This window comes from Gadus chalcogrammus, chromosome 23 (genome assembly GCF_026213295.1).
Source record: "Gadus chalcogrammus isolate NIFS_2021 chromosome 23, NIFS_Gcha_1.0, whole genome shotgun sequence".
Lineage (NCBI taxonomy): Eukaryota > Metazoa > Chordata > Actinopteri > Gadiformes > Gadidae > Gadus > Gadus chalcogrammus.
Window position 1 is genome coordinate 1,705,266 of NC_079434.1, and position 26,045 is coordinate 1,731,310.

The 26,045-nt window shown below is 47.6% G+C and overlaps 2 protein-coding genes across 3 annotated transcripts in view; one reads left to right on the forward strand and one right to left on the reverse strand.

Moving 5' to 3' along the window:
* Positions 1-17,694, forward strand: part of dlec1 (DLEC1 cilia and flagella associated protein) — a 26,817-nt gene extending 9,123 nt beyond the window's left edge. Inside the window, exons 16-39 of the mRNA XM_056584745.1 lie at positions 187-263; positions 394-535; positions 635-728; positions 868-998; positions 1,628-1,789; positions 2,299-2,429; positions 2,989-3,139; positions 3,500-3,616; positions 4,976-5,094; positions 5,347-5,541; positions 5,699-5,766; positions 5,848-5,999; positions 7,225-7,340; positions 7,463-7,533; positions 7,625-7,882; positions 8,049-8,197; positions 8,394-8,516; positions 8,783-8,874; positions 8,986-9,076; positions 9,179-9,376; positions 10,802-10,978; positions 16,956-17,106; positions 17,201-17,318; positions 17,480-17,694. Coding sequence (XP_056440720.1) covers positions 187-263; positions 394-535; positions 635-728; positions 868-998; positions 1,628-1,789; positions 2,299-2,429; positions 2,989-3,139; positions 3,500-3,616; positions 4,976-5,094; positions 5,347-5,541; positions 5,699-5,766; positions 5,848-5,999; positions 7,225-7,340; positions 7,463-7,533; positions 7,625-7,882; positions 8,049-8,197; positions 8,394-8,516; positions 8,783-8,874; positions 8,986-9,076; positions 9,179-9,376; positions 10,802-10,978; positions 16,956-17,106; positions 17,201-17,318; positions 17,480-17,606 — 3,210 coding nt within the window. The 3' untranslated portion in view covers positions 17,607-17,694. The remainder of the gene's footprint in view (positions 1-186; positions 264-393; positions 536-634; positions 729-867; positions 999-1,627; positions 1,790-2,298; positions 2,430-2,988; positions 3,140-3,499; positions 3,617-4,975; positions 5,095-5,346; positions 5,542-5,698; positions 5,767-5,847; positions 6,000-7,224; positions 7,341-7,462; positions 7,534-7,624; positions 7,883-8,048; positions 8,198-8,393; positions 8,517-8,782; positions 8,875-8,985; positions 9,077-9,178; positions 9,377-10,801; positions 10,979-16,955; positions 17,107-17,200; positions 17,319-17,479) is intronic.
* Positions 17,695-17,702: 8 nt separating this feature from the next.
* On the reverse strand, positions 17,703-24,426 carry acaa1 (acetyl-CoA acyltransferase 1). Of its 2 annotated transcripts, none has more exons than XM_056584304.1 (12): positions 24,107-24,425; positions 23,607-23,700; positions 23,452-23,509; positions 23,264-23,343; positions 23,138-23,180; positions 22,966-23,064; positions 22,480-22,560; positions 21,614-21,804; positions 20,163-20,342; positions 19,159-19,214; positions 18,910-19,055; positions 17,703-18,213 (listed from the first exon to the last, which is right to left on the reverse strand). In XM_056584304.1, exons 1-12 carry the CDS (start codon positions 24,281-24,283, stop codon positions 18,138-18,140), a joined length of 1,281 nt encoding a protein of 426 aa, XP_056440279.1. In that variant the 5' UTR covers positions 24,284-24,425; the 3' UTR covers positions 17,703-18,137. The 2 variants fall into 2 exon arrangements, with proteins under 2 accessions (XP_056440279.1, XP_056440278.1); XM_056584303.1 differs by lacking the exon at positions 17,703-18,213 and adding an exon at positions 18,281-18,417 and having other exon boundaries at positions 18,909-19,055; positions 24,107-24,426.
* Between the last annotated feature and the right edge of the window lie 1,619 nt (positions 24,427-26,045).

Sequence of the window (26,045 nt, forward strand, 5' to 3'; positions counted from 1 at the left end):
GAACAGCAGACTGTTCATGACGGCACGCTGTTATTTTGACACTCATCGTTGTATGGCGGAATATCAACGGCAAGACTTGCAGGCAAAAAAACATGAGAGCATCGACTTGTTCCTAGAAGCTGTCGAGCTAATCAACTGCATGGGAAACGATGATGAAACGTTGCCAAGTGTTGTTGTTCTCTTCAGTTGAAGGACCACCACAGTGTGTGTCAGCTGGTGGTCCGGGACGTTCCCCAGTGTCCCAACGAGTCCAGTGACAACGGGTATGGCTTATGGGATGGGGATCAGGAGTATCCTCATACTCCTAGTAACATCCAACACCACTAAATGGATCCCCATTGCAATGATGTGTTTTGACTTCAACGCTGATGTCTTGGATTATGGGAAATGCAGGGCCCCAAAGATCAGCGACGTGATCGTCATGGAGATCGAGGTTAAGGGGTCGACGGAGCCCTACCACTTGCGCCTGGAGCCCTGCGCCATCGTCCATCCCGGGGAGCTGTTCATGGGCATTCCGACTCGCATGGGACTCAAGGTTGGGCCTCCATGGACCGTGTGTTTGTCTTGTGGTTTGTCAGGCCGCTCATGGCACCTGGTGCTTTATCCTGCTCCTTTTGTCGTTATCTCTCTATAGATGTGGAACCACAGTAAATCCAGTGTCCTCTTTCACTGGAAGAGAATGGACGACAGTCACACACTGGAGGTGGAGCCCTGCAGGGGTGAACTAGGTGTGTTCAGCGTTCACTCCTTTCATGGAGTGCTACTGTCTTGCTTTGCTTAAGGTGGGGCTGAAGCCACTGAGACAGGGTGAATAGGATGGAGTGGAGGGGGGGAAGGTCTTGTGGTGATGCATGTGTCTGGGTCCAGAGGTGGAGTCGTGTGTGGAGCTGGATCTGGTGGTGACGGGGGGGAGACCGGGGAGGCTGGTCACCAGCCTGCTGTGCCACATAGAGCACCAGCAGCAGCCTCTCCGCCTGCCCGTAGAGGTCTGCTTCAAGGTAGGAAGGAGCTTGTGCCAAATGCTTGTATTCAATTCACCACTTCACTTTGCGATTTCATTCATCCGCCAATCTTTCTACTCTCTCATTCATCTGTTCAACCATTCATTAATCCACCCATCCATCAATCCATCCCTCCATCAATCCCTCCATCCGTTCACCCATGCATCCATCCATCCATCCATCCATCCATCCATCCATCCATCCATCCATCCACCCATCCATCCATCCATCCATCCATCCCTCCATCCATCCCTCCATCCGTTCACCAATGCATCCATCCATCCATCCATCCATCCATCCATCCATCCATCCATCCATCCATCCATCCATCCATCCATCCATCCCTCCATCCATCCCTCCATCCGTTCACCAATGCATCCATCCATCCATCCATCCATCCATCCATCCATCCATCCATCCATCCATCCATCCATCCATCCATCCATCCATCCATCCATCCATCCATTTTTCACCACTAATCCATCTCTCCATCGTCTATCCATCTTCACGTTCTCACACTGTTCCATGATCGGTCAATTTTAGTCTTCATCCATCCATCCAGCCTTCTATATCACCCCAGCATGGGCCTCTAACATGTCCTTCCTCCCTTGATCTCCTCCTGCTAGGGCCCAAGTCTGACCCTCAGTGAGCCCAGCCTGGACCTTGGGCTCCTGAGGTTGGGGGAGGAGAGCCGCACCACCGTCCTCCTAAACAACACCTCCCCCCTGGAGGCCTTCTGGAGCCTGGATGGGGGCGGCCCTGGAGGAACAGAAGACCAGCCCCCACAGGTACCTGAAACAGCTGTGATGATGAGTGGGAGGGGTTTAGGGGGAGTGGGAGGGGTTTAGGGGGAGTGGGAGGGTCGATATTATGATTATTGTACACAGAGTGAATTACGGGCTAGTCAGCATTTGTAGAGTGTATCAATTAAAGAGTTTTTTATTGCTAACATTATTGAACTCACTAATAGTCAGCATTACTGACCATTATGTCAAGGTCATTTTAAGCTTGTTGAAATGGTAGCAATTTTCTAATCTAATTTCACAAACCTGCTATACACATTGATCAATTCTGCACTTACTGACAAACACCTAGTGTCCTAGTCTAACCCCTAGGTGTGCTCTCTCCTCCTCCCTAGTGTCCTAGTCTAACCCCTAGGTGTGCTCTCTCCTCCCTAGTGTCCTAGTCTAACCCCTAGGTGTGCTCTCTCCTCCCTAGTGTCCTAGTCTAACCCCTAGGTGTGCTCTCTCCTCCCTAGTGTCCTAGTCTAACCCCTAGGGGTGCTCTCTCCTCCCAGCTGGTGGTGGAGCCGTGCAGAGGGCAGCTTGCCCCTCAGGCGTCCTGCAGTGTCGAGGTGGTGTTCAGAGGGCGGGCCTGCAGACACTTCGAGGCCCTGCTGGAGCTGAGCGTGGAGCAGGGCTCTGGATGGTGAGCCTCGGTGGGGGGGGAACCAGCCTCGGTGGGGGGAAACCAGCCTTTGTGGGAGGGAACCAGCCTCACTGGAGGGGAACCAGCCTCGGTAGGGGGGAACCAGCCTCTAAGCGCTGTCTCGTGGTTCAGCACGCTAATGCGCTAACCATGCAGAAGATGATTCGCATGCCTCTCTTCCCTTAGTATAAATAGAACCCTTCCATCGGATGACACACTTTCTTCTTCTATTTCCATTGATATTAATGGCCGTCACATTTGGCACAATTGGTCGTCAAACAGCCCATTGTTTGTATTTGGTAAACAAGCATTCTCATAAAAAGGAGGGGATTTCATTGATATAAATATCCACTGATATTATTAACTCGAGGTCGTATGACTTCAATCTTCGTTCATGTGGATGAAAGAATGTTAATAATAATATATGTTAAGAATAAGTTCCACTGTATTCTAGGACTCCATCTTGTGTCCCAGCTCTGCTGTGGCAGCGGCCTCATCTTAGAGTTCTAACCTTCACTGCTCTTCCTGCTCCTCTGTCGCCTCCTTCCTGTCGTCATAGTTACCTGTCAGTGCAGGCAGACGTCCAGACCCCCCAGGTGTGTCTGGTGAGCCCTGAGCTTGCCTTCTCTGAGATCTACATGGGGGTCCCCGCCAGGGGGGTTGTGGTCCTGTTCAACCAGACCCTGCTGCCCGCCCACTTCACCTGGATGGTACGCTCTCTCTGATTGGATGTTGGCATGCTTTTTGTATAATAAGAGGTAAGGTATTATGGGCTTTGGTAACATCCGTTAACATTGTTACAGTAACATCTGAAACGTGAAAGGCTTAACAGAGTTGAACAAACTTAACTATGCCTACAATTTCTATCATCCTCCTTAAAGTCTTGGTTGTTACCCGAGCATTGTTGAGTTGTAAATCAGCCTCTAGCGGCGTATGGCTGGACCATACGACCATACGAAAATTGGGCAGTTGGTGGACATCCATTATATTCCAAAGAGCGCCCGGCAGCTGTCAGAGCTGTACCTTGGTTTTTCCAGCAAACCCATATGAACTGCCCTTTCCTCTGCCAGTCCCAGCTGCAGGGGAAGCAGGCGGCCCTGTGCACCGCCAGTTTCCAGCCCCCATCCGGGACGTTGGCCCCTCATGCCACCCTGGAGGTCACGGCTGAGTTCACCACACACACGGAAGTGAGCACGCTCCTCCTGAAGGGTGCTCCTAACCTCCTGAGGCGTACCTGTTTGTATTCATCCACCAGTGAGGGTCACTGTGCCAGTAATCTTTTGCTGTAACGAGGTCTTAGGGTTCTCTAGAAGACTGACTCCCCAGATTGCGTTACGGGTGATTCCAATTACCTCACATCGCTCTGCCTCACATCGCTCTCCCTCTTCTTGCATATATCTTTAGTCGTTTTAGTTATTTTAAATTTTGTTTTTTCAGCAGTGTAGGAAAACAACCACATCCACGTAGTGCATTGTGATTACAGGAAGGACTGTACAACACAACTTAAGGAAGGTTTTAAACCTAAATCGTGAACCTAACTGAGGAAGACGCTCTGTGTTTCATACCACTGTGTTTATTCTCAGCAAGATTGTTATGGTGAAGTACAGCGAGTGGACCCAAATGCTCAACACATAGTGAGACGGACAGTCAAACGAAAGGGTCTCTAATGAGGGACACAAATAAGTAAAGGCGGGGCTTTAGGGCTTGATGGCAGGCGGGTAGTCGGAAAGGGGAGGGTTGGGCGACAGGAGGGTAGTCAGACAGGCGAGGGTTCAGCAACCTTTTACACAGGGGAGCGAGCAACAGAACACAAGGACTAAGCAATCTAGACACTAGGAAGGGCCATGGAAGAGGTACTGACTGTTAGGTGTGAAACAACGATCTAGCGGTGATTGTCTGGTAAATAGGGGTTGAAATATTGCATGCTGATGGAAGATTGCCGGCAAGTGTGTGGGAGATGAGTGGATGATGAGAGACTGGGCCCCACTAGGTGGAAGAGGTGGACGGCATGAAAAAGATCTACCCAGTTGCGCGGTGTAAAGACTTTAGCTGGATCAACGTTCTGGGCCCTTTAGATCCAGTTTTAAACCCTCTAGAGTCCCTCTGGGTCTCTGGTCCATTAGATCCAGGTTTAAACCCTGCTTTTTGTCCTGCTCTTATTTTTTTATTGCTTTGTTTATTTTGCTAGAGTGAAATGTTTCAAATTACATCATCCCTTAAATATGGGTTCTAGGTTGGAGCTCACATTATATTGAGGACGTTGTAGCGAATGTAAAGTGTTTTGTGTTGGAGCATTTGCTCTGCATTTGTGTTCAACAAGGTCAACTTTGCATACAGATCATCTTAATCTGTGTTCGTGAGCCATGCTTTCCTTTCTATTCTTCTTACTATCCCTCCCATTTCTTCTTCTCTCTCTCTCTCTCTCTCTCTCTCTCTCTCTCTCTCTCTCTCTCTCTCTCTCTCTCTCTCTCTCTCTCTCTCTCTCTCTCTCTCTCTCTCTCTCTCTCTCTCTCTCTCTCTCTCTCTCTCTCTCTCTCTCTCTCTAGTCAGAGGTGAGGGGTGTGACAGCTCTGTGCCGTGTCCATGGAATGGATCTCCCCGTGGTCTTGGGCTTCATCTCCAAAGCCAAGCCGCTCTCCGTGTCCTACTCTGTCCCCGGCCAGAGGTTATTCTCTATTAGCTTCCTGCAGGCTCTTTGTAAACCAAACACATATTGCTGACATTTTCATTTAGTCTGTGGTCTTGCTACAGTCAGGTGACCAACAGCGAGTTTCAGATGCGTGGCATTAAGGAGCAGGTAGGGATTAAACATCTTGCTAAAGGATGCCCACAGGGAGACTGAGGACAAAGGGTTTTGAGCTGGGAGTCTGGGAGTCCTTAGCGTGGCGCTGTTCTTTGGCACCGTCTCTCTCCATAGCTCCTCCTCTCCAGACGGGCACGCTGCCCCACTGCTGCTGGACTTTGGAGACGATATGGTCCTGAGGAGAGAGGTCACCCTGCAGATGGCCATCACCAACCACTCTGCCATTGCCGCCCCCTTCAAGGTAGAGGCCCGGTACTTTATGGCTCATGCTCCTGCGTCCTCAGGATCCAACAGCCAATCACAGAAAGGGTAAGATGCCACGTGACAGGACCAGCGTTGAATCCGACCTGAATAATCTGATCTCGGTGCCTTTGAAAGTGCCTTTCAAATATTGCAAATCACAACTGACAGACAGAGGGAGAGCACCGTTCACTCACTTACTAAAACACTTTCACCTGCATTTCAGCTTCAAGTACCGAAAGAAGCCGCTCCACTCCGTCCAGGCCAGGAAGCTGGAGCTGAAAGCCCACGAGGGTGGGGGTCTACCCATCCGCGTTTAGACCAGAACCTCCGTTCAGGAACCAGAGCCCTGACCTTCATGTGTGTGTGTGACAGACCTCACAGAGGACCTGCTGAGCGGTGGGAGGGGTGCGGTGTTCCTAGCCCGACCCAGCTCCGGGACGCTGGCGTCGTTTGAGACCCGGCTGTTGGACGTCACGGCGTACAGCGACGCGTGGGGCCACTACCGGGACCACCTGGTCTGTACGGTAAGGGTCAGGGGTCAACGTGGGGCCACTACCGGGACCACCTGGTCTATACGGTAAGGGTCAGGGGTCAACGACGTCTGAAAGTACACAACATACACAACGCCTCACAAGGAGAGCTACTGTATTACAACTCATCTGATCTTAATAATGAGGATCAGAATACTTTGTCTTTTAAGCAAAGACACTTGACATACTTTTGAAAACCAACTATATCCCAAATATGGATAAAGTACACACACATGCATACTTCTATGCATATATACATATATACATATACACATGCATGTACATATAATGCAATACATATTCAAAATGTCCTCTCATTGCAATCTTAACCTAACGCTAGTCAGGGCCTCAGAAAACATCTGGATGAGCGGCCTTCTGTGGGGGGAAGGATGGTGTACTGTTATTTTGTACTCTAAGCCAAAAGGTTTTGTGTCGTACCCCATGGTCCGCATCTACATGGAGGCATTCTGGAGCAGGGTCCCTTACCTTATCCCTACCTGCTCCTTAAGGACATTCTGGAGGAGGGTCCCTTACCTTACCCCTACCTGCTCCTTAAGGACATTCTGGAGCAGGGTCCCTTACCTTACCCCTACCTGCTCCTTAAGGACATTCTGGAGCAGGGTCCCTTAGCTTGACCCTACCTGCTCCTTAAGGACATTCTGGAGCAGGGTCCCTTACCTTACCCATACCTGCTCCTTAAGGACATTCTGGAGCAGGGTCCCTTAACTTGACCCTACCTGCTCCTTAAGGACATTCTGGAGCAGGGTCCCTTACCTTACCCCTACCTACTCCTTAAGTACTCCAAATCACTTTATTTGATTTATTGATGAAAGCACACACTTTGATCCAATTAATGAATACATGGATTGTTAATACTAATAGTATAGAGATAGCCATAGTCATAGTAAAGTAATATTTGTTACTTTTCTCATATAAATGAAGCAAGATCTACGTAATTTGTCCGACATTTCTCTCCTTCCAAATGTTCGCGTCTGTTGTAATGCTATGATGAATGTATGTATTTTTCTTTTATTTGTGGGTCCTATCTTGATGTCCTTTATGATGTCCTGTCCTGATGTCTTGTCTGTAATGTTTGTACTTAGAGCTAGTGGGATTCAAGACACATTTCAGACTTGCTCTGACCATAAAGTACTATCGTAATGTATCATACCGTATTTCCCTTATTCTCTCCTGCGGTTGTCTGGTCTGTGGCCCCCAGGTCGGCGGTCTGCGGCCCCGACTCATCCCCGTCCAGATGCGTGTCAGCGGCTGTCCGCTGTACTTCCAGATGTCCGGGCCGCGCCCTGAAGACCAGCACCAGGGGCCCACATTGCAGTGGGTGGCTCTTATCTTGATTCATACAGCTGGCCCAGCTGCGGTGTCGTCAGCTGGACGGTGTACTGATGTACTGATATCATTAACCAGGGAATCATTTCATTGAATCGACTTGTCCTTAGGTTTGGTACTCACCTGTCGGGGGGAGACACAGTTTCCCGCTGTCTTCGTATCATCAACCCCAGCCCATATGGTGACGTATATCATCATGTCATCATCGTGTTAGAGTATATGTTTAGATGTTAGACCCCCGTGTAAGCGTGGTCTTCCTGATTCTCCCCCAGACGTCCGCCTGGACTGGGAGACCTACAACGTGGATGCCCAGAACTTGGACCCCCACAATGTGGACCCCCAGCGGGAGCGGAAGCTTCTGGACATGGTGGTGGCCTACGGAGACTCCTTCCCCCTTAAGGATGCCGACGGCAACCAGCTTGTGGGCGGGGCCTTGGCCCTCCCTAACAACAACGTCCAATCTCTGTGGCAGAGAGAGCGCACGCCAAGCTCTGAGCGAACAAGCTCCTCCCTCCAGAGTGAGCCTGTGAGTTCAGAGGAAACAAACTAAACAATATCAAAAGACATAAGAACAATTTGATAACAAGTGATTTTCTTGTGGCTTTGTACTAAAACTCCTTCATAGGAACAAGAAATCTGACATTTTTCGGTTTCATCTGCCACAGGATGTAGTTGGTGACCACTCCCCGACCACAGAGGAAGCAGTGGTGGGAAAGGAGGAAGAGGAGGAGGAAGAGGGGGCTTGCTCTCCACAGCGGCAAAAGAGGAAGCTCTTCTCCGTCTACATCCGGCCACATAAAGGCATCCTCTCCGACTACCCATACTGCATCACTCCACAGCAAGTGGTCAGTTACCTGTGACAGTGCAGTAAGCTGTGCTCCTCCATTAGCGTCTGATATGCTGCGCCTAATGGTTGATTAGTGGTGACAATGTGGTCCACCACTCCCACCTGTGACAAGCCGTGTGCTACCCCATCAGCTGCCGCCTTGTGGTAGAGCAGGCCCTCTGACCCCTGTGTGCCCGTTTCTACACCCCCTCCAGGTGGTCCCGGCCAAGGGGAGCGCTACCGTCCATGTCGCCTTCACCCCCCTGAGCCTGTCGTGGGACCTCGACCAGGCCACCTGCCGGGGCCTGGCCCTGGGCTTCATGAGTCTGGAGCCTAGGGTACGCCTCCATGCACACACTCCAACCCCCTGACGCACATCAGTCTGCAGCTGGGGCTGGTGCTCAGGGCTCTGGAGCTCTTGAATTTGTAGTCTCAGGGTCTCTGAACCCATTGAAGGCCTCCTGGTCTTTAGTGATGGATAGTCTCAGGCTCTTGTCTGCTTAATGATTCAGCATATGTATATGAGTAGTGAACAGGATCTTATCTGTCTGTGCCTCATAGCCTCAGACAGATACGTCTCAACGTCTTCAACTCTACTCCTCAGGCGGCGTGTGTCCCAGGTAAGGTTCAGAGGGCCCAGGGTCTGGACCTGGAGCCTGTGAGGGTGGATCTGCAGGCAGTGGTCAGGGCGGCGCTGTAAGTACCATGTATCCTGAAACCCATTCAGTATCTCTAGGGAAGGCGGCCACACAGAGAGCTCTGGTGGGTTGTGAGTCACATGAGTCATGTTGGTGGTCTTCCCTGAAGACTCTCGGTGGAGACGGACGCTGACCACCACGGGGGACTGCAGTTTGACGTCTCCGCCGATGACCTCCTGCAGGGGGAGTCAGAGAGCCAGGTGGGACTTTGGGCTTTCACCTGAGGCCAAACAATTCTGCTACACAGTTTACTTTTTGATCATCATATCATCCTGTTATCCAATCCCCATTGCCTTCCCCAGATGTGTGTGCGGGACTTTGAGGTGGGCCAGATGCTGGTGCTGAGGAACCCCCTGGAGACGCCCCTGTCTTTCAGGCTGGGGACGCAGCCTCCCTTCTCCATCCTCCACCCTCAGCCCCGCCCTCGCACCAGCAGCTCCAGCAACCCAACCACCAGTGACGGGTCGCCCCTGCTGCTGCAGCCGCAGCAGAATCTGAAGGTGAGAGGTCCAGCCCCATCCAGAGGGGGATGGCCCCCAGGGGGTCTACGTCCAGGCCTTCCAGGCCTGGGGGTATCAACCGGGAACCTCAGACAAAGGGTCCATCCAGCCCTGGGTTATAGCGTGCAGCAGTGTTGTTCCGAAAGTAAAAATCCCATTCATTTTCATCAGAGATGTTGGTTAAAGCCATAATGTCGTAACCATCATAATGATGCGTACCACGCACCGTTATATTGGGAATTGATGGTATTTGCTTCTGTAGATCCCAAAAAAAGATGTTGCCCACTTGAACGAGGCAACATCTAGTTTTTTTTAAAAACACGTGTTTGATTGGTGGAGCTCGCTGTTACCAGGAAACGTTTACTGCACCTGCGAAAGTGATCGACTGCTACTGCTACCAGAGAATGTCTAATAGGAAGGAATAAGAGTCCGTAGACGGGCTGTGCTGCTGCTGAACAACCATGATTACCAGAGCAACCATGATTTATATCACTGGAAAGTTCGAGCTGTGGTTAGAGCTGTAGAGGAAATGTGCTCTACATGTTGAAAAATTTGTTGACATAGAATATATGTTAAAAATAAAAGTACAAATATATGATATAGCACTAGCAGTGCTTTTAAGTAATTTGGGTAGCATAAAAGCAAAGGAATACATAATGTTGAATGAATACATAATTGAAATACAACACTGAATTCACATGTATTACAAACGAGTAACGTTACGTGGTAACCGCAGCCAGCAACGAAGGTACGTGCCATGTCGATGACAACGCAATGCACTATATTAAACACTATAAATACACACATATAAACAAACACACACAGAATATATGACGCAACTTGTATTAACAATATAAACAATATAATCATGACAAAGGTTATAAGATGCAAGAAACGCGTTTAAGGATTGGGTTGTAACCATTGCGAAAAGGCTTGTACAAGTTGTACCTTTTCCTTTTCTTCCCTTTTCCAAATTATTTTTTGCCCAGACTCAAACGTTTTCTGGTAACGACTACCTTGACGAATGATTGGCTTGGTTCCAGGCTAAACACTCTTTATGTAAGGATTTTACGAAAAGTGGACGTTGAAAATGAATGGGAAATTGACTTCCGGAAACAGAGCTGTTAAAAAAGCGGGCGGTCACTGTTACGCTCTATTTGCTCTGTCATTCCCTCCCTCTCCACCTTCATGTCCATGAAGGTTAAAAAAAAAACAAAGCAGATTAAAAGAGCCGCTAGGGTATCTATCTCCCCAGTAGGCTGTTCTATCATTACACATCTGGGAGGACCCACCGCCACGAGGGGTTAGAAGTGGCTGGTCAACATACAGCTGTGGGTAACACGTGGGTTTAGGTTCCATGGTCAGGATCCCTGATCAATCCTCGCTACTCCTCCGTATTCAAGATGCTTTGCTTGTGATTGGCAGGTAAAGGTGTCCTTTCACTGCTCGCTGGCCCTATTGGAGCAGTCCCATCTGAAGGAAGCCCCGCCCACATCTGTCTCACTTGTCTCACCTGTCTCACCTATCCGCCGTGGCAGTGAGAAGAGGACCCTGATTTTCCGGCAAAAACTCCATATTCAATACAGCAACAACAGCCTCCAGGTGAACAGACACTCCATGGTCGCCATGGTGATTAATATGCACATCAAAGATGTTTTAAATGGATCAATACACATGCTGAAGTGTTATAAACACATATACGTGATATTAGTCTTCTTCCCAAATCTGATTGGAGCCGGTTGAGATGGTGCTGCCTGAACAACGATGTAGGCCCATGCCTCCGTGAACCTATGGGGTCCTGGAAGGGCCCAGCTCCAAAAGGGCTTTGGTTCCCTCAAACACAATCTGCCATGATGTTCTGGTCGTTTATGGAGCCAGTTTCCTGCCATAATTCAAACCTGAAAAAAAAAGTTTCAAAGGCTTGTAAGTCTGGGTTTGAAAACTCAACACCTTGTAAAAATGTTTTGCAACACTGAAAAAAGAGATTATAACCTGAAAAAAATCAAACAAAAATTCAAACATCTGTAAACATGATTTTGTGTTCTATTTTATCTTCTTCATCATTTTCACCAACACATTTTCAAAGTTCAAACAATTTCACCAGCGCATTTGCAGAGTTTCAAATCTGGCACTGTTCTAACAGTCTATTTCATTGTTTCCCGGTTTTGAAACCTTGTAAATGGGATTATGCAAACAGGTGTTCATACATTGAGAAATAAGTTTTGAAAGGTTGAATATTTAGTTTTAAAAACTTGTAAAGGTGTACGCCATTGCAACGTATTTTTTCAGAACTGACTTTTCAGAGATTTGACCACACAGGCGCAAGCTTTGAGTCACGTGAATATTGGCAGCGTTCTGTCGCGCACTCGTTTTGAAACTCCTGACAGTCAAATCGGAAGAAAAAAAAAAACGTTCCTGGGGGCGGGACCATTTAGCTCTAAACCTATTGGTTGCTCTCGGCTGACGTACATTCCCCCCCCCCCCGTCAACAATCCTCTGCCTAGGGCCCCTGTCATGTTAAAATTGTACCGGGGGCGAAAATTGTACCGGCCTACGTCATCGTTTGTTTACATCCTGACAACCTGACAACCTGCCCGGCAACAGACGACGCGATGCAGAAAACATGTTTACAAACGACGAAATAACATAATACAGATAGCGGATCGCTATCTGTATTATGATAGATAGCGATAACACTTGTTTTTACTTTATATTTGTATTGTATTTAATTGTTTAATCGAAACAATAAAAAAATTTGCCCGCGAAACGGGCGATCGCGTCAAATGACAAATGTTTTGCCCGCGAAACGGGCGATCGCGTCAAATGACGTAGGAGGGTTCTTGAAACATAATACAGATAACGGATCGCTAGATAACACTTGTTTTTACTTTATATTTGTATTGTATTGAATTGTTTAATCGAATTTAGCTAGTAAACTGAGTGTTTTAAGCAGGTTTCATAGTCTAGAATGTTCAAGAACCTTCCTACGTGATTTGACGCGTCATTTGACGCGATCGCCCGTTTTGCGGGCAATTTTTTTTATTGTTTCGATTAAACAATTAAATACAATACAAATATAAAGTAAAAGCAAGTGTTATCGCTATCTATCATAATACAGATAGCGATCCGCTATCTGTATTATGTTATTTCGTCGTTTGGAAACATGTTTTCTGCATCGCGTCGTCTGTTGCCGGGCAGGTTGTCAGGATGTAAACAAACGATGACGTAGGCCGGTACAATTTTCGCCCCCGTATGGCAAGCCGAATTGACATTTATTAACTAAGTTTGACTATCCGGAATTTACATTGTAGATATCAACAACTTCATTCAAGATATCTGTTACGTAGTTGTGACTAGTCGAAACGACAGTTAGAGATATCTGTGACGTAGTTTTGACTAGTCGAAACGATAGTTAGAGATATCTGTAATTCAGTTTTGACTAGGCGAAACTGAATTATAGATATCTGCAATGACTTCAAGGAAAACGACATTCAACTCGTCACACATCTTAAATGACAATTGCAGATATCTGTAATTCAGTTTCGCCTAGGCAGAATGAAAGTTAAAGATATCTCAAACGTCATTTCAGTGTTGGGCATTACGTTTTAGATATCCAGAATTACGTAATTTCCCCTTGCCGCCATAATCAAAGAAGAAGTGGGTTCATTTCCGAATGGAATAAGAAAGGAGCAGTCATGGCGTTGGCTGTGATCGAAAAGATCACGAGAAAATATGGAGCGATGTAATCAGTGAATTGTGTGAATGATGATTGAACGAGGAGCTGCTCCGCTCCCGCTTAAAGTAAACGGTCCTATAATTTTTCATTACAGATATCTGAAACGTCATTACAGATATCTGAAACGTCATTAGAGATATCTGAAACGTCATTTCGCCTAGTCAAAACTCGAATTCAAGATATCTTTAATTCAGTTTCGCCTAGGCAGAATGAAAGTTAAAGATATCTACAATTGTAGATATCTCTAATCAAAATTCCTTTCAAGATATCTATAACTTGATATTAGATATCTACAACGTCATTTCGCCTAGTCGTAACTCCAGTTAGAGATATCTACAACGTCATTTTGACTAGTCGTAACTCCAGTTGGAGATATCTACAACTTCATTTCGCCTAGTCAAAACTTAATTTAAGATATCTAAAAAGGGACATGTAGATATCTTGAATTGAGGTGAATTAAAGATATCTTGAACTGGAATTATGACTAGTCAGAATCAAATTGTAGATATCTGAAACTGGAATTACAGATATCTACAATTCAGTTGCAGATATCCGTAATTCACAAAGTGGATATCCGCAACTGAATTGTAGATATCCGCAATGAGAAACCCCATAGACATGAATGGCGAAAATGACGTAATTTCGCCTAGGAGGAATGTCTTTGTGGATATCTGAAATGACAATTGCGGATAGGAGGAATGTAGTTGCGGATATCCGAAATGTTAGTTTTGACTAGGCGAAACTGAATTGCAGATATCTGCAATGTAAATTCCGGATAGTCAAACTGAGTTAATAAATGACAATTCGGCTTGCCATACCCCCGGTACAATTTTAACGTGACACCCCCACACTACCTAGAATCAATGTTGCCAGATTGGGCGGGTTCCCGCCCAATTGGGCTACTTTAGATTTCATCTCGCGGGGAAAAAATGCATTGGGCGGGTATATACATTTTGGGCTGCTTTTGCCAATATCTGGCGGTTTTTTAATAATGTGAAAACAGCACACCAAACTGTTATTTTATGGTTTAAAAACGGTACAAATACAAAACTCAGTAGGCCTATACTTCAATATACTTCACGTCGTGATGTCACATCAACAAACCGTTGTGCGCCGACGCAGAAGTCTGAGGCAAAAGCCCGCTCTCTCTCAACTCTGTTAGCGAAATAAGCATCATGCCGAAGTGGGGGAAATATAAAAAACTTTATAGAAAGGAATGGGAGACCGACCCTGAATTAAAATCGTGGATCGCGCCTGCCCCAGCAGATGACAGCAAAGCTCGTTGCAGGTAGGCTATTGTAACGTTGAATTAAGAGCCCACCTCACCGGCAGTGTGTCTGCTTATAGGTCGGAATGAAGCGGCCACCGATTATTGACAGGATGGATACTTTATTCTACCGGACTCGTTCGCTTCTTCACTAGACACACACCCTACCGCTCACTCTCCTCGCTCGTCCACTCACTCGCTGACGTCACTCACACACACACCTTTCTCGCGCACACACATACGCTATTAGGACTAACGAAAAGGCAGGTGGTTGATGTTACCATAGATAGGATGTTACTGCTGTTAATTTTTCCACATTTTCTGTGACATGCACGGTCTGTGATAATAAAATAGAACTTGCCATTTGGGCTTAATTGTTTAATACCGTAGCGTTACCGCGTAATCAGAAGGACGAGTCGATATGGTAAAATCCCCAGGGATGTTTATTATTACTCCTCAACCGGACGGAGCATAAAACATTGCAGCCATTAGAAGTAACTCTTGGCGCATATAACACTAGAACCACAACATGCGTTTAATGTTTATTCAAAAATTATTTTTTTCCTGTGAAAAACGTCATTGGGCGGTTTTTTGCTGAAGTGGGCGGGTTTTGGAACGTGATTGGGCGGATTTAGCTCAACCAAATCTGGCAACACTGACTAGAATCGCCCCTGAGTACATTCCAAGGGGTCAGACAACTATCATGCCGTCGCAGTCCACCGCCCAGACTTATGGCAAGCCGAGTGTGCCACAATTCGACTTCAATTAAACGCGTTCTGAAACGCCAGCACGCGTGCCCAGAACGCGTTTTGGTTTTCCAGAACGCGTTCCGGCGTTTCAGCGCGCGCGCCCAGAACCCGTTCCGGCGTTTCAGCGCGCGCGCCCAGAACACGTTCTGGCATTTCAGCGCGCGCGCCAAGAACGCGTTCCGGCATTTCTGCGCGCGCGCTCAGAACGCATATTAGCATATTAACAGCACGCGTGCTGTTAATATGCAGATGATATCATTCTATTTGGATTAATGGCGAACAATTCTGCATTTGGCATAGTTATTTTACAGACAATATGCAGAATATTTTCACTTATACGCATATAGACTGCTTGATCTATCGTAAAGGTGAGAAAAATGACGCAAAAAACGCCCCTTTCACGTGAACGCGCACTGAACCTAATGCGGAAAACCTGGTTCAACTAATTGAATCTAAAGTGAGCTTCGTGGTACCATTTAACTCTGATTGCGAGTTGCGGCTCTGTCGAGCCAGGTTTTCCCAAGAAAGCCTGGGTATGTTCAGCGAGCTTCGTGGTATAGGGCACTGGTCTCGACTGATGTTGTCTGTGTGTTTGCCCTAGCATATGATTAGGGGAAAACGGCTCAAATCTATTGGCTGAGAAAATTGAGGGGAGGAGCGCATTAGCATATTAACAGCACGCGTGCTGTTAATATGCTAATATGCGTTCTGAGCGCGCGCGCAGAAATGCCGGAACGCGTTCTTGGCGCGCGCGCTGAAATGCCAGAACGCGTTCTGGGCGCGCGCGCTGAAACGCCGGAACGCGTTCTGGGCGCGCGCGCTGAAACGCCGGAACGCGTTCTGGAAAACCAAAACGCGTTCTGGGCACGCGTGCTGGCGTTTCAGAACGCGTTTAATTGAAGTCGAATTGTGGCACACTCGGCTTGCCATACAGACTCCCCCATCCGCCAACACCCGCATGGGGATAAGGGAGGGACGAAGGATGTACACGTGCCGTTCACCGGGCTGTGCGTGATTGACAGTGCTCTGCCGATGACAAGAATGTGATTGGAATGTACGTCAGCCGAGGGCAACCAATAGGTTTAAAGCTAAATGGTCCCGCCCCCAGGAACGTTTTTTTTTTCTTCAGACTTGACTGTCAGGAGTTTCAAAACATATGCGCGACAGAACAGTGCCAATATTCACGTGACTCAAAGCTTGCGCCTGTGTGGTCAAATCTCTGAAAAGTCAATGCTGAAAAAATACGTTGCAATGGCGTAAACATACACCTTTACAAGTTTTTAAAACTAAATATACAACCTTTCAACACTTATTTCTCAATGTATGAACACCTGTTTGCAGAATGCCATTCACAAGGTTTCAAAACCGGGAAACAATGAAATACACTGTTAGAAGAGTGCCAGATTTGAAACTCTGCAAATGCGCTGGTGAAATTGTTTGAACTTTGAAAATGTGTTGGTGAAAATGATGAAAAAGATAAAATAGAACACAAAATCATGTTTACAGACGTTTGAATTTTTTCAGGTTATAATCTATTTTTTCAGAGTTGCAAAACCTTTTTTACAAGGTGTTGAGTTTTCAAACACAGACTTACAAGCCTTTGAAACTTTTTTTTTCAGGTTTGAATTATGGCAGGAAACTGGCTCCATAGTCATTGGGCTTCTGTCCAGATTCCAGCCCTTAAAAGATTACTGACCTATACACCTGTAGGTTTCTTATTCCAAACGGCCCAGAGTTCAAACATGTCTCCCGTTTGAAAGGATCATGATCAGAATATCAGGTCAGATGACGGGACATGGTAACGTGAGGTTTGTGTTTCGGCTGCAGGTGGTTCCTCTGTGTGCCCGCCTGGCCGTGTCGGGGCTCCGTCTGTCGAGGGACTCAGTGGACTTTGGCATGTGCTACGTGGGCCGGACCCAGCTGGCCCACGTCACCCTGCTCAGCCATGGCACCTGCACCTACTGGAGGGCCAGCCTCGGTAAGCCCCGTCTGGACCGGGGGCCTTAGTGAAGCCTCTCGCTGTGCACTACCACGGCTAAAGGTGGTCTTTCTGTGTGTGCATGTGCGTTCAGAGTCAAGCGAGGCGGACTCCCATGCCTTCAGCGTGACCCCTGAGAGTGGGGTCCTCAGGGGCCCGGACCCCGCCCTCACCAGGGGCCAGCAGCATCTGGAGGTCTGCTTCACTGCCAGGTAGGGCACCTTCACGCCTCAACGCGCTCCCAGCAGGTTCCTGACAGAGGGACTGAAGCAGCCTAGAAGGGCCGCCACACAGGAAGTGGACGAGGGGTCTCCCCAAGCCGCAGCCCACAGAAGGATTGTTGATACGGTGGTTGTTCTCTAATGTTCTCTAGTGAGGCGAGGGAGTTCAGAGCCACGCTGACCATCCACGGCGCTCTGATCCAGCCCAGCCTGAAGCTTCGTCTGTGGGGCCGCGGAGGCTACGATGAGGCCCTGGGCTCCAGCCTGGGGTCCTACTGACCACACGTCTCCCTGTAAACGCTCTTTATACCCACACCTCTGCTTTATTGATGCGCCTCATTTCCCGGTGAAAATATTTTTTAGAGCAGTAAAGAATAAAGTTGTTATAAAAAGTTCAACATTAATCTGTGACTCTTTATTAATCTTCATTCTGTTTATTTTCTGAACATTAAAAACAAATCAATCAGTGATCATTATTAAAATTCAACACCTGTGCTTGGTCCCGTCATCCCTATTCGTATTAATTACACACTTCTCATTGCGCTGGATTAAACATTAGTTGCAACACCTTAACTAATTAAGGTTAATACATCATGTACAGGGAACCATCTGGCAGGATTGGTGTGTCATGTAAAGAAATGGATGCACCTGAGATTAAATCAATCATTTCAAAGATTAGAGTTCTTCTGGTTGACCAAAGGGCAGTTTGTGAGGCGTTCACAAACACCATTAAATCATCGCTCCTTAGACTCAGTATGACTCAGTATGGTTGGGTGGAGAGATCCTAGTTTACTTTTCTCAGGACTTCCTCTAGGGCCCAGGATACTCAAAGACTGCTGCAGCTCCCATCCCGGTCCCAATGCACATGGAGACCACACCGTACCCCCTGTGGAAAGAGACAGATCAGACAGAGACCACACTGTACCCCCTGTAGACAGACACAGGGATCAAACAGAGCAGACAGGGACCACACCGTACCCCTAGTGGACAGACACAGGGATCAGACAGAGAGCAGACAGAGACCACACCGTACCCCCAGTGGACAGACACGGGGATCAGACAGAGAGCAGACAGAGACCACACCGTACCCCCAGTGGACAGACACGGGGATCAGACAGAGAGCAGACAGAGACCACATCATACCCCCAGTGGACAGACATGGAGATCAAACAGAGACCAGACCGTGACCACATCATACCCCCAGTGGACAGACATGGAGATCAGGCAGAGAGCAGACAGTGACCACATCATACCCCCAGTGGACAGACATGGAGATCAAACAGAGACCAGACAGTGACCACATCATACCCCCAGTGGACAGACATGGAGATCAAACAGAGACCAGACTCTCAGCTTTGTGCCATCTCCCTCTAGAACTTCCGGTGTAACACGGTAGGACTGCTGGAACATTATTGGCACTGGGACTTTGGTCATGGTTCGGTTTACCATAAACCCAAATGATATGTAGAGCCTCTGGAGGAAGACCGGTGATACTGTAGAATAGGTGCTTTGTTGTGGACTACAGGTGCTTTGGCGACCCACGGTTGACTAGGCGTGTGGCGGTGCCAGCGAGCAGCCTCACCTCCTCCCCCTGCGTTGGAGCTCGTGCAGCAGAGTGACCGTCATGCGGGCGCCGGTGCAGCCCAGGGGGTGGCCCAGGGCGATGGCTCCGCCGTTCGGGTTCACCCGGTCCAGCGGGAGGCACAGCTTCTCTACACAGTACACCGCCTACCAACACATACCGTATTAAATAGAATACAACACGTTGTCCTTTTAGGCTCGTTGCTACAGAGCCTAAGAGTTAATTAAAAAGTATTGTCGTATATTTCACCTGGCTTGCAAAAGCTTCATTTATTTCAAAGACATCAATATCAGCAACACTCAGTCCTATGGACGGAAAAAACATAATGTTAGGTCCATCCTTTACTGTTTTTTTACAAAGATAATTCTCAAAGACAGGCAATAATTATCATTTAAAATTGCATGGGCAAGAGTTCCCTCTGAGTGTATTCCATAATTTATATTGTGAACTGGCTCTGGGAATTACACATTTTTGTGCAGTGGGAATCTACTAGCACACAGGGTACATCTGCATAACCCATAACTCCATGAGTATGGACATGGTGCAACGCCTCGCTTAACTGACGCTACCACACTGAAGTAGCAAACATGTTAAGATCATCTAAGGACTTTATAAGCCCCAGCAGCTAGTAGAGACCAGCTTATTTCGTCCTCATGTCCATGAACAGACCCTCCCCACCCTCCTGTACCAAGGACATGTCTACTGAGGCATCCTGTAAGAAGGACATGGTTACAGTGAACCCTTCAACCTCCTGTAAGAAGGACATGGCTACAGTGAACCCTTCACCCTCCTGTAAGAAGGACATGGCTACAGTGAACCCTTCACCCTCCTGTAAGAAGGACATGGCTACAGTGAACCCTTCACCCTCCTGTAAGAAGGACATGGCTACAGTGAACCCTTCACCCTCCTGTAAGAAGGACATGGCTACAGTGAACCCTTCACCCTCCTGTAAGAAGGACATGGCTACAGTGAACCCTTCACCCTCCTGTAAGAAGGACATGGCTAGAGTGAAACCTTCACCCTCCTGTAAGAAGGACATGGCTACATTTGACTCTGAACCCTTCCACCATCATTAAAAGAAGAGCAGTCTGGTCAAAATAGGACACAAGCAGGACCCAGTACCTAGGAATTGGGGGCGCGCACACACACACACACACACACACACACACACACACACACACACACACACACACACACACACACACACACACACACACACACACACACACACACACACACACACACACACACACCAGCCTGCTCCAGCGCTGCGGGGATGGCGTAGGCGGGGCCGATGCCCATCATGTCGGGGGGGACCCCCACCACGGCGCTGGCCCTCAGGACCCCTAGGACGGGCAGACCCAGGGCCTCCACGGCGGAGCGGCGGCCCAGCAGCAGGGCGGCCGCCCCGTCACTCACCTGGCTGGAGTTACCTGGAGGAGGAGGTGGGGATGATGATACTACTCAACAATAAGGGTTAGCAGCAACCTCTATCGTGAAGGACCTGAGGTTATTAAGGTCAGCTTAACTAGAGTTAAGTATTGCTCTAGTCATCACAATCACATTAAGACATAAAGAAACGTTAAAAGGCTTAAATCAAGTGAAGGGATTTGAACAAAATTTAAAGTCTAAATGGAGTAAACAATGTACAAATGCAAATGTAAATGGTTGGAAACAAATAAATAAATAAATAAATAAATAAAGGTGAATGAAAAGCACTAAGCATTGCTAAAAATGCATAAATGTAAAATGAATTGAACTGAAGAATCTGAAAGGTCAAATGTATTCCCCTGCAGTGTGTGTGTGTGTGTGTGTGTGTGTGTGTGTGTGTGTGTGTGTGTGTGTGTGTGTGTGTGTGTGTGTGTGTGTGTGTGTGTGTGTGTGTGTGTGTGTAAAAGAATAGCAAGCCGGTGCGTGATTAAAAGTAGCCCAATAGAGCGGGAAAACCGCCCAATCTGGCAACCTGCTGAACGTCCTCACGCTCCAGCGTAAACATAAATCAATGAGACCAACTGAAAACGAAGCCGGTATGAAACTAAAACTGATTCTGAATAAAGTTTAAATGATATCGATATATCTGGATATTATTGAAGATACATGTGTGTAGATTTGTTAAATGGTTTGAATGAAGGTAAACGGTTGAAAATCTATAGTTAGTTAAGTCTAAAACAGTTGAGCAGATAGGAGGATGGCTCTGCTGTCCTTCCATTGACTCCAATGTTAAAGAAAAATATACTATTTTAAAAGGTAGAATTTCTTAAAAGTATAAAATATTAAAAAAAATCTGAAAATAAGCTCACGATTCAAAGCTTTTTTAAATTTGAATGGCGTCTCTAGATGAAAAATTGAGGAAGGAAATAAGTCTCAATTTGTAGATAATAATAAAGAGGAAAGAAAGAAAGAAAGAATAAAACTTATGAAGAACAATAGTTGAGTGCTGCATGGAGCACTCACCAAATTATGCATTAATGAGTGTTAAACTGTCATGAGTTATGCATAAAGAAAGACGCTGCTGTACTAGTAGACAGTGAGCGCTGAAGCCATCATGAAACGGAGGGCGGAGCAGAGGATGGAGCAGAGGGCGGAGCCAGGAGAGGGGAGCCAGGAGAGGGGAGCCAGGAGGGGTAGAGCAGAGGGCAGAGCAGATAGCGGAGCCAGGAGGGTGGAGCAGAGAGGGGGGGGCAGAGGGTGGATCCAGGCCTACCGGCGGTGGTGCTGCCGTCCGGCCTGAAGGCGGCCCGGAGCTTCCCGAGCCCCTCCAGCGTGGTGGAGGGCCGCACGCCCTCGTCCTTCAGCACCGTCACCGTGCACTCTGTCCCCTCGGCATCCGTCACCTTTGTGACCACTGGGACGATCTCCGCCTCGAATCGGCCGCTCCGCTGGGCCCGGTCGGCCCTGAGGGCGGAGGAGGGCGGAGGTCAGAAGACCTGGAGCCTCCAGGAGAGGCAGGTGGAGGAGCAGCAGGTGCAGTAGGTGTGTTGGTGTAGTAGTAGGTATAGCAGGTGAGGTAGGTGTAGTAGCAGGGGTAGGAGCAGCTGTAGTAATAGGTGTAGCAGGTGTAGTAGTAGGTGTAGCAGCAGGTGTGGCAGGTGTAGTTGCAGGTGTAGAAGTCGGTGTAGCAGGTATAGCAGCAGGAGTAGCAGGTGTAGCAGTAGGTGAAGTAGCAGGTTTAGCAGAAGGTGTAGTAGGTGTAGCAGCAGGTAAAGTAGTAGGTGTAGCAGGTATAGCAGGTGTAGTCATTGGTGTAGCAGGTGTAGGAGCAGGTGTAGTAGCAGGTGTAGTAGCAGATGTAGTAGCAGCTGTATTAGCAGGTGTAGCAGATGTAGTAGCAGGTGTATAAGGTGTGGTAGCAGATATAGGAGCACGTGTAGTAGCAGGTGTAGGAGCAGGTGTGGCAGCAGGTGTGGCAGCAGGTGTAGATGCAGGTGCAGGAATAGTAGCAGGTGTAGGAGTAGAGCAGGGGTCTGAGTAGGTGTAGCAGTAGGTGTAGAAGGTGTGGTAGTAGGTGTAGTAGCAGTAGGTGCAGTCGTAGGTGTAGCAGTAGGTGGAGAAGGCTGTCTGATGTGTTACTTCTGATGTGAGCTCACTGCGAAGGCATCCTGCTTCTCCCTGGAGATCCCAAATCTCTCAGCTACATTCTCTGAGGTGATACTGCAAAGAACACACACACACACACACACACACACACACACACACACACACACACACACACACACACACACACACACACACACACACACACACACACACACACACACACACACACACACACACACACACTTTGTGTTTCCAAACCATTCGGACCAGTATGGTGATGGCCCAGTCTTATTTGTTGTTTGGGTCACTATCGTTTCAGTCATCTTATAAAATACACATTTTATAAATGAGAACTAAAAGGATGATTAAAAAATACCCAAATACAAATACAAATACAGCCAATCAAAGATGAGGGTGTATGTTCAGGTGGTCCTTAATAATACATTTCATACCAGCGGTCCTGAACACATTGATTGTTATGACACCACGATGGAGTGGTGGTTAACATATGAGCCTCACCCCATGGGAACCACGCAGGCCCTGGCCTTCTCAAAGTCCACCAGCCTGGGGCTCAGGTCCCCGGGGTTCCCCATCTCCTGTAGCGACATGCTCTCCACGCTGCAGGATAACACATGGTTAGGAGTCTACAGCCACACCTGGCCTACAGGCTTGAGTGGTCCCATCTCCTTACCCGCACGCAAGGCCCAGGTCGATGGAGCCACTCTTAATCGCTCCTGGAGACAGAATAAAAGGTATTGTCTATCATGTCGTATACATCAGTAACAATAAGCAGCTATTAAGAGATTAGATGGATAACCTGCTATGTTGAACAGGGCTTGTAGGCCAGAAGAACACTGTCTGTTGACCGTGTACACAGGCACCGTCTCTGGAAACTCACTGCAGCAGATACACCAAAACAATGATCAGTGGAACTCAGTGGACCCTGGAGCAGGATGTGCTGTTTGTACTCTTTGGGGTTCACCATAATAACCCTAGTCATGTCACCTGAGAAAGTGTGCTATTCTGGCCATCACAGCCCCTGCTCCGGGCTGGAGCACATTGCCTGCCAGTGTAAGACACACAGTGATGTTGGTGAGTGTTAGAAGACATCGTGGGCTATGCCTCCTTATGACTCTAATATATATGATAACTTAATTTACCTACACAGACGTCCCCGAGTCGGTCAGGGGACAGCCCCATGTCCGTCATCACGGCCTTCATCACTGCGCTGAGGAGTTCATCAGGTGTGGTGTCCTGAGGTAGAGGGGTAACTCACACTACATCATAGTGTCCTGAGAGGAACGCACCTCAAACTATATCATAATGTACTGAGGGGAACGCACCTCAAACTATATCATAGTATCCTGAGGGGAACACACCTCAAACTATATCATAGTGTACTGAGGTGAACGCACCTCAAACTACATCATAGTATCCTGAGGGGAACGCGCCTCAAACTATATCATATTGTACTGAGGGGAACGCACCTCAACCTATACCATGGTACTTAAAATAGTGGTATACCGACTACATGGCATGCACAAACGCAATACGAGGCACCGATTGGATTATCATGCAAGCTGTGCAACACAATTTCAAAGGGCCTTAGGGAAACGTTTGGGCAGACGACGCTGTTTGAATAAGGCTTAAAGGACCAAACCTTGAATAAACCCCGTTTCGCCTTCCCGATGGCCGTCCTGCGTCCATGCACTACCACCACGTCCTCCGGCCCGGAGACTGCAGCTCTGGCACGACAGTGGTTTATATTACATTTTCTGTTCCCACCTTGAGGAGGGTAAGATGAAAGATGGCCAGATATGACTTTAACTCTGTGCATGGTGAAGGTGTCGGGCGAATACGCAAATACGCAGGAAAGCAGAATGCAGGACTGATGAATCAAAGTGCGTCCTGATACAATAACTTCACGTGTCGTTGAACTTCTGTACTGTTCCTTGTTGTGAAATTAACGCAAATAGTTAAGGCAAGTACCGAGGGACAAAGTTCAAGGGTGAGAATCATGCATGTACCTACAAAGAATTGTGCGTTTTTTATCTAAAGAATATTATTAATGTTATTCACAACTATACCCTTAGCATCGTGAGGTACGAAACTAATTTAAAAAGCATATCAGAATAAGCATAGACTGAGTGCAATATATCAAATTACTCTCTGTGTTTATTGTCGGCTGAAGATAAAATATCCTGTAATGGCAGATATCCCCAGCAAGGGAGCAGCAGACCCCATCTTTACAAAGCGTTCTGCATGGTGCAGATGTCCCGAGTAACCCCTGACTGCAGACCGCAGATCGAGGAGGAGCTAAATGTGGGCGGGGTTAAACGTTTAACCCCGCCCACATTGAAGGAAAATTCCGCGCAGCATCATGGACTCAGACGGAAATACGTTCTCCCGCTTTCTGCAGAACTCAAGTGCCCCTGACTTCAGCCCAGCAGATCGAAGAGGAGCTAAATCTGGGTGGGTCTAAACGTTTAACCCATGGTTTTACCCTCTCGGGCGCCATCTGGTGGCGGAGATCCGGCAGCACATTCTCAAACATCAATACAGCACAGCACAGCACACAGCACGATGACTTACTGTTCGTGTATAATGTACACGAACAGAGAGCGGCAACTTACCTCTAGGCAGAAAAGTATCATGGACTCAGACGGAAATACGTTCTCCCGCTTTCTGCAGAAAGCGGGAGAACGTATTTCCGTCTGAGTCCATGATGCTGCGCGGAATTTTCCTTAAATGTGGGCGGGGTTAAACGTTTAACCCCGCCCACATTTAGCTCCTCCTCGATCTGCGGGCTGCAGTCAGGGGCACTTGGGAGTAGTGGTGGTTGAATCTGAGTCAATCGGATTCAAAGATCCGGATCCTTACATTCACCCATGAGTCACGAGTCCGTGGTCTCAATTAACCCGAATCTTTCGGTTCTGGCTGCTACGGACGACATTATTAAAACAATGCACGAATGTCATCAAACTGTAGGTCAATAACAACATTAACACATCCGTTTTTCATGCGCATAGTAACTTAGATAAAGCATACGGACCCGGAGCTGCCAGCTGCGTGGTTGAATAAGAACTTCCTGTAGACAGAGCTGTACACAGATCCAGATCCATAGACTGAGCGAATTCATGGGTCGGATTCGAATCCGGTTGAGTGAAAGACTAACTCAAAGGATTCAGATGAAATGGGTCTGACTCGTATCTGGCTGGGTGAAAGACTAACTCAAAGGACTCAGTTGAAATGGGTCGGATTATATCCGGTTGAGTGAAAGACTAACTCAAATTACTCATATTGAATGGGTCGGACTCATATCCTGTTGAGTGAAAGACCAACTCAACGGACTCATACTAAATGGGTCGGGCTCATACTTAATGTAAATCGTTAAACTCTTTTGTTACAAAGGCATTATTTTACAAGAGATTGTATTCTAAAATGAAAGTAGCTTATTAAAAATAAAGTTGTTTGCTGACTATGTGAACTCTCAGAATATTTCTGTGTTTGACGAGCTTCGAAGAGAAAAAAAATTAATCCATACGTTTTTTTCCTAATTCAGATAGCAGTCACGTTGGCGACATCTCCGATGTTTGCAA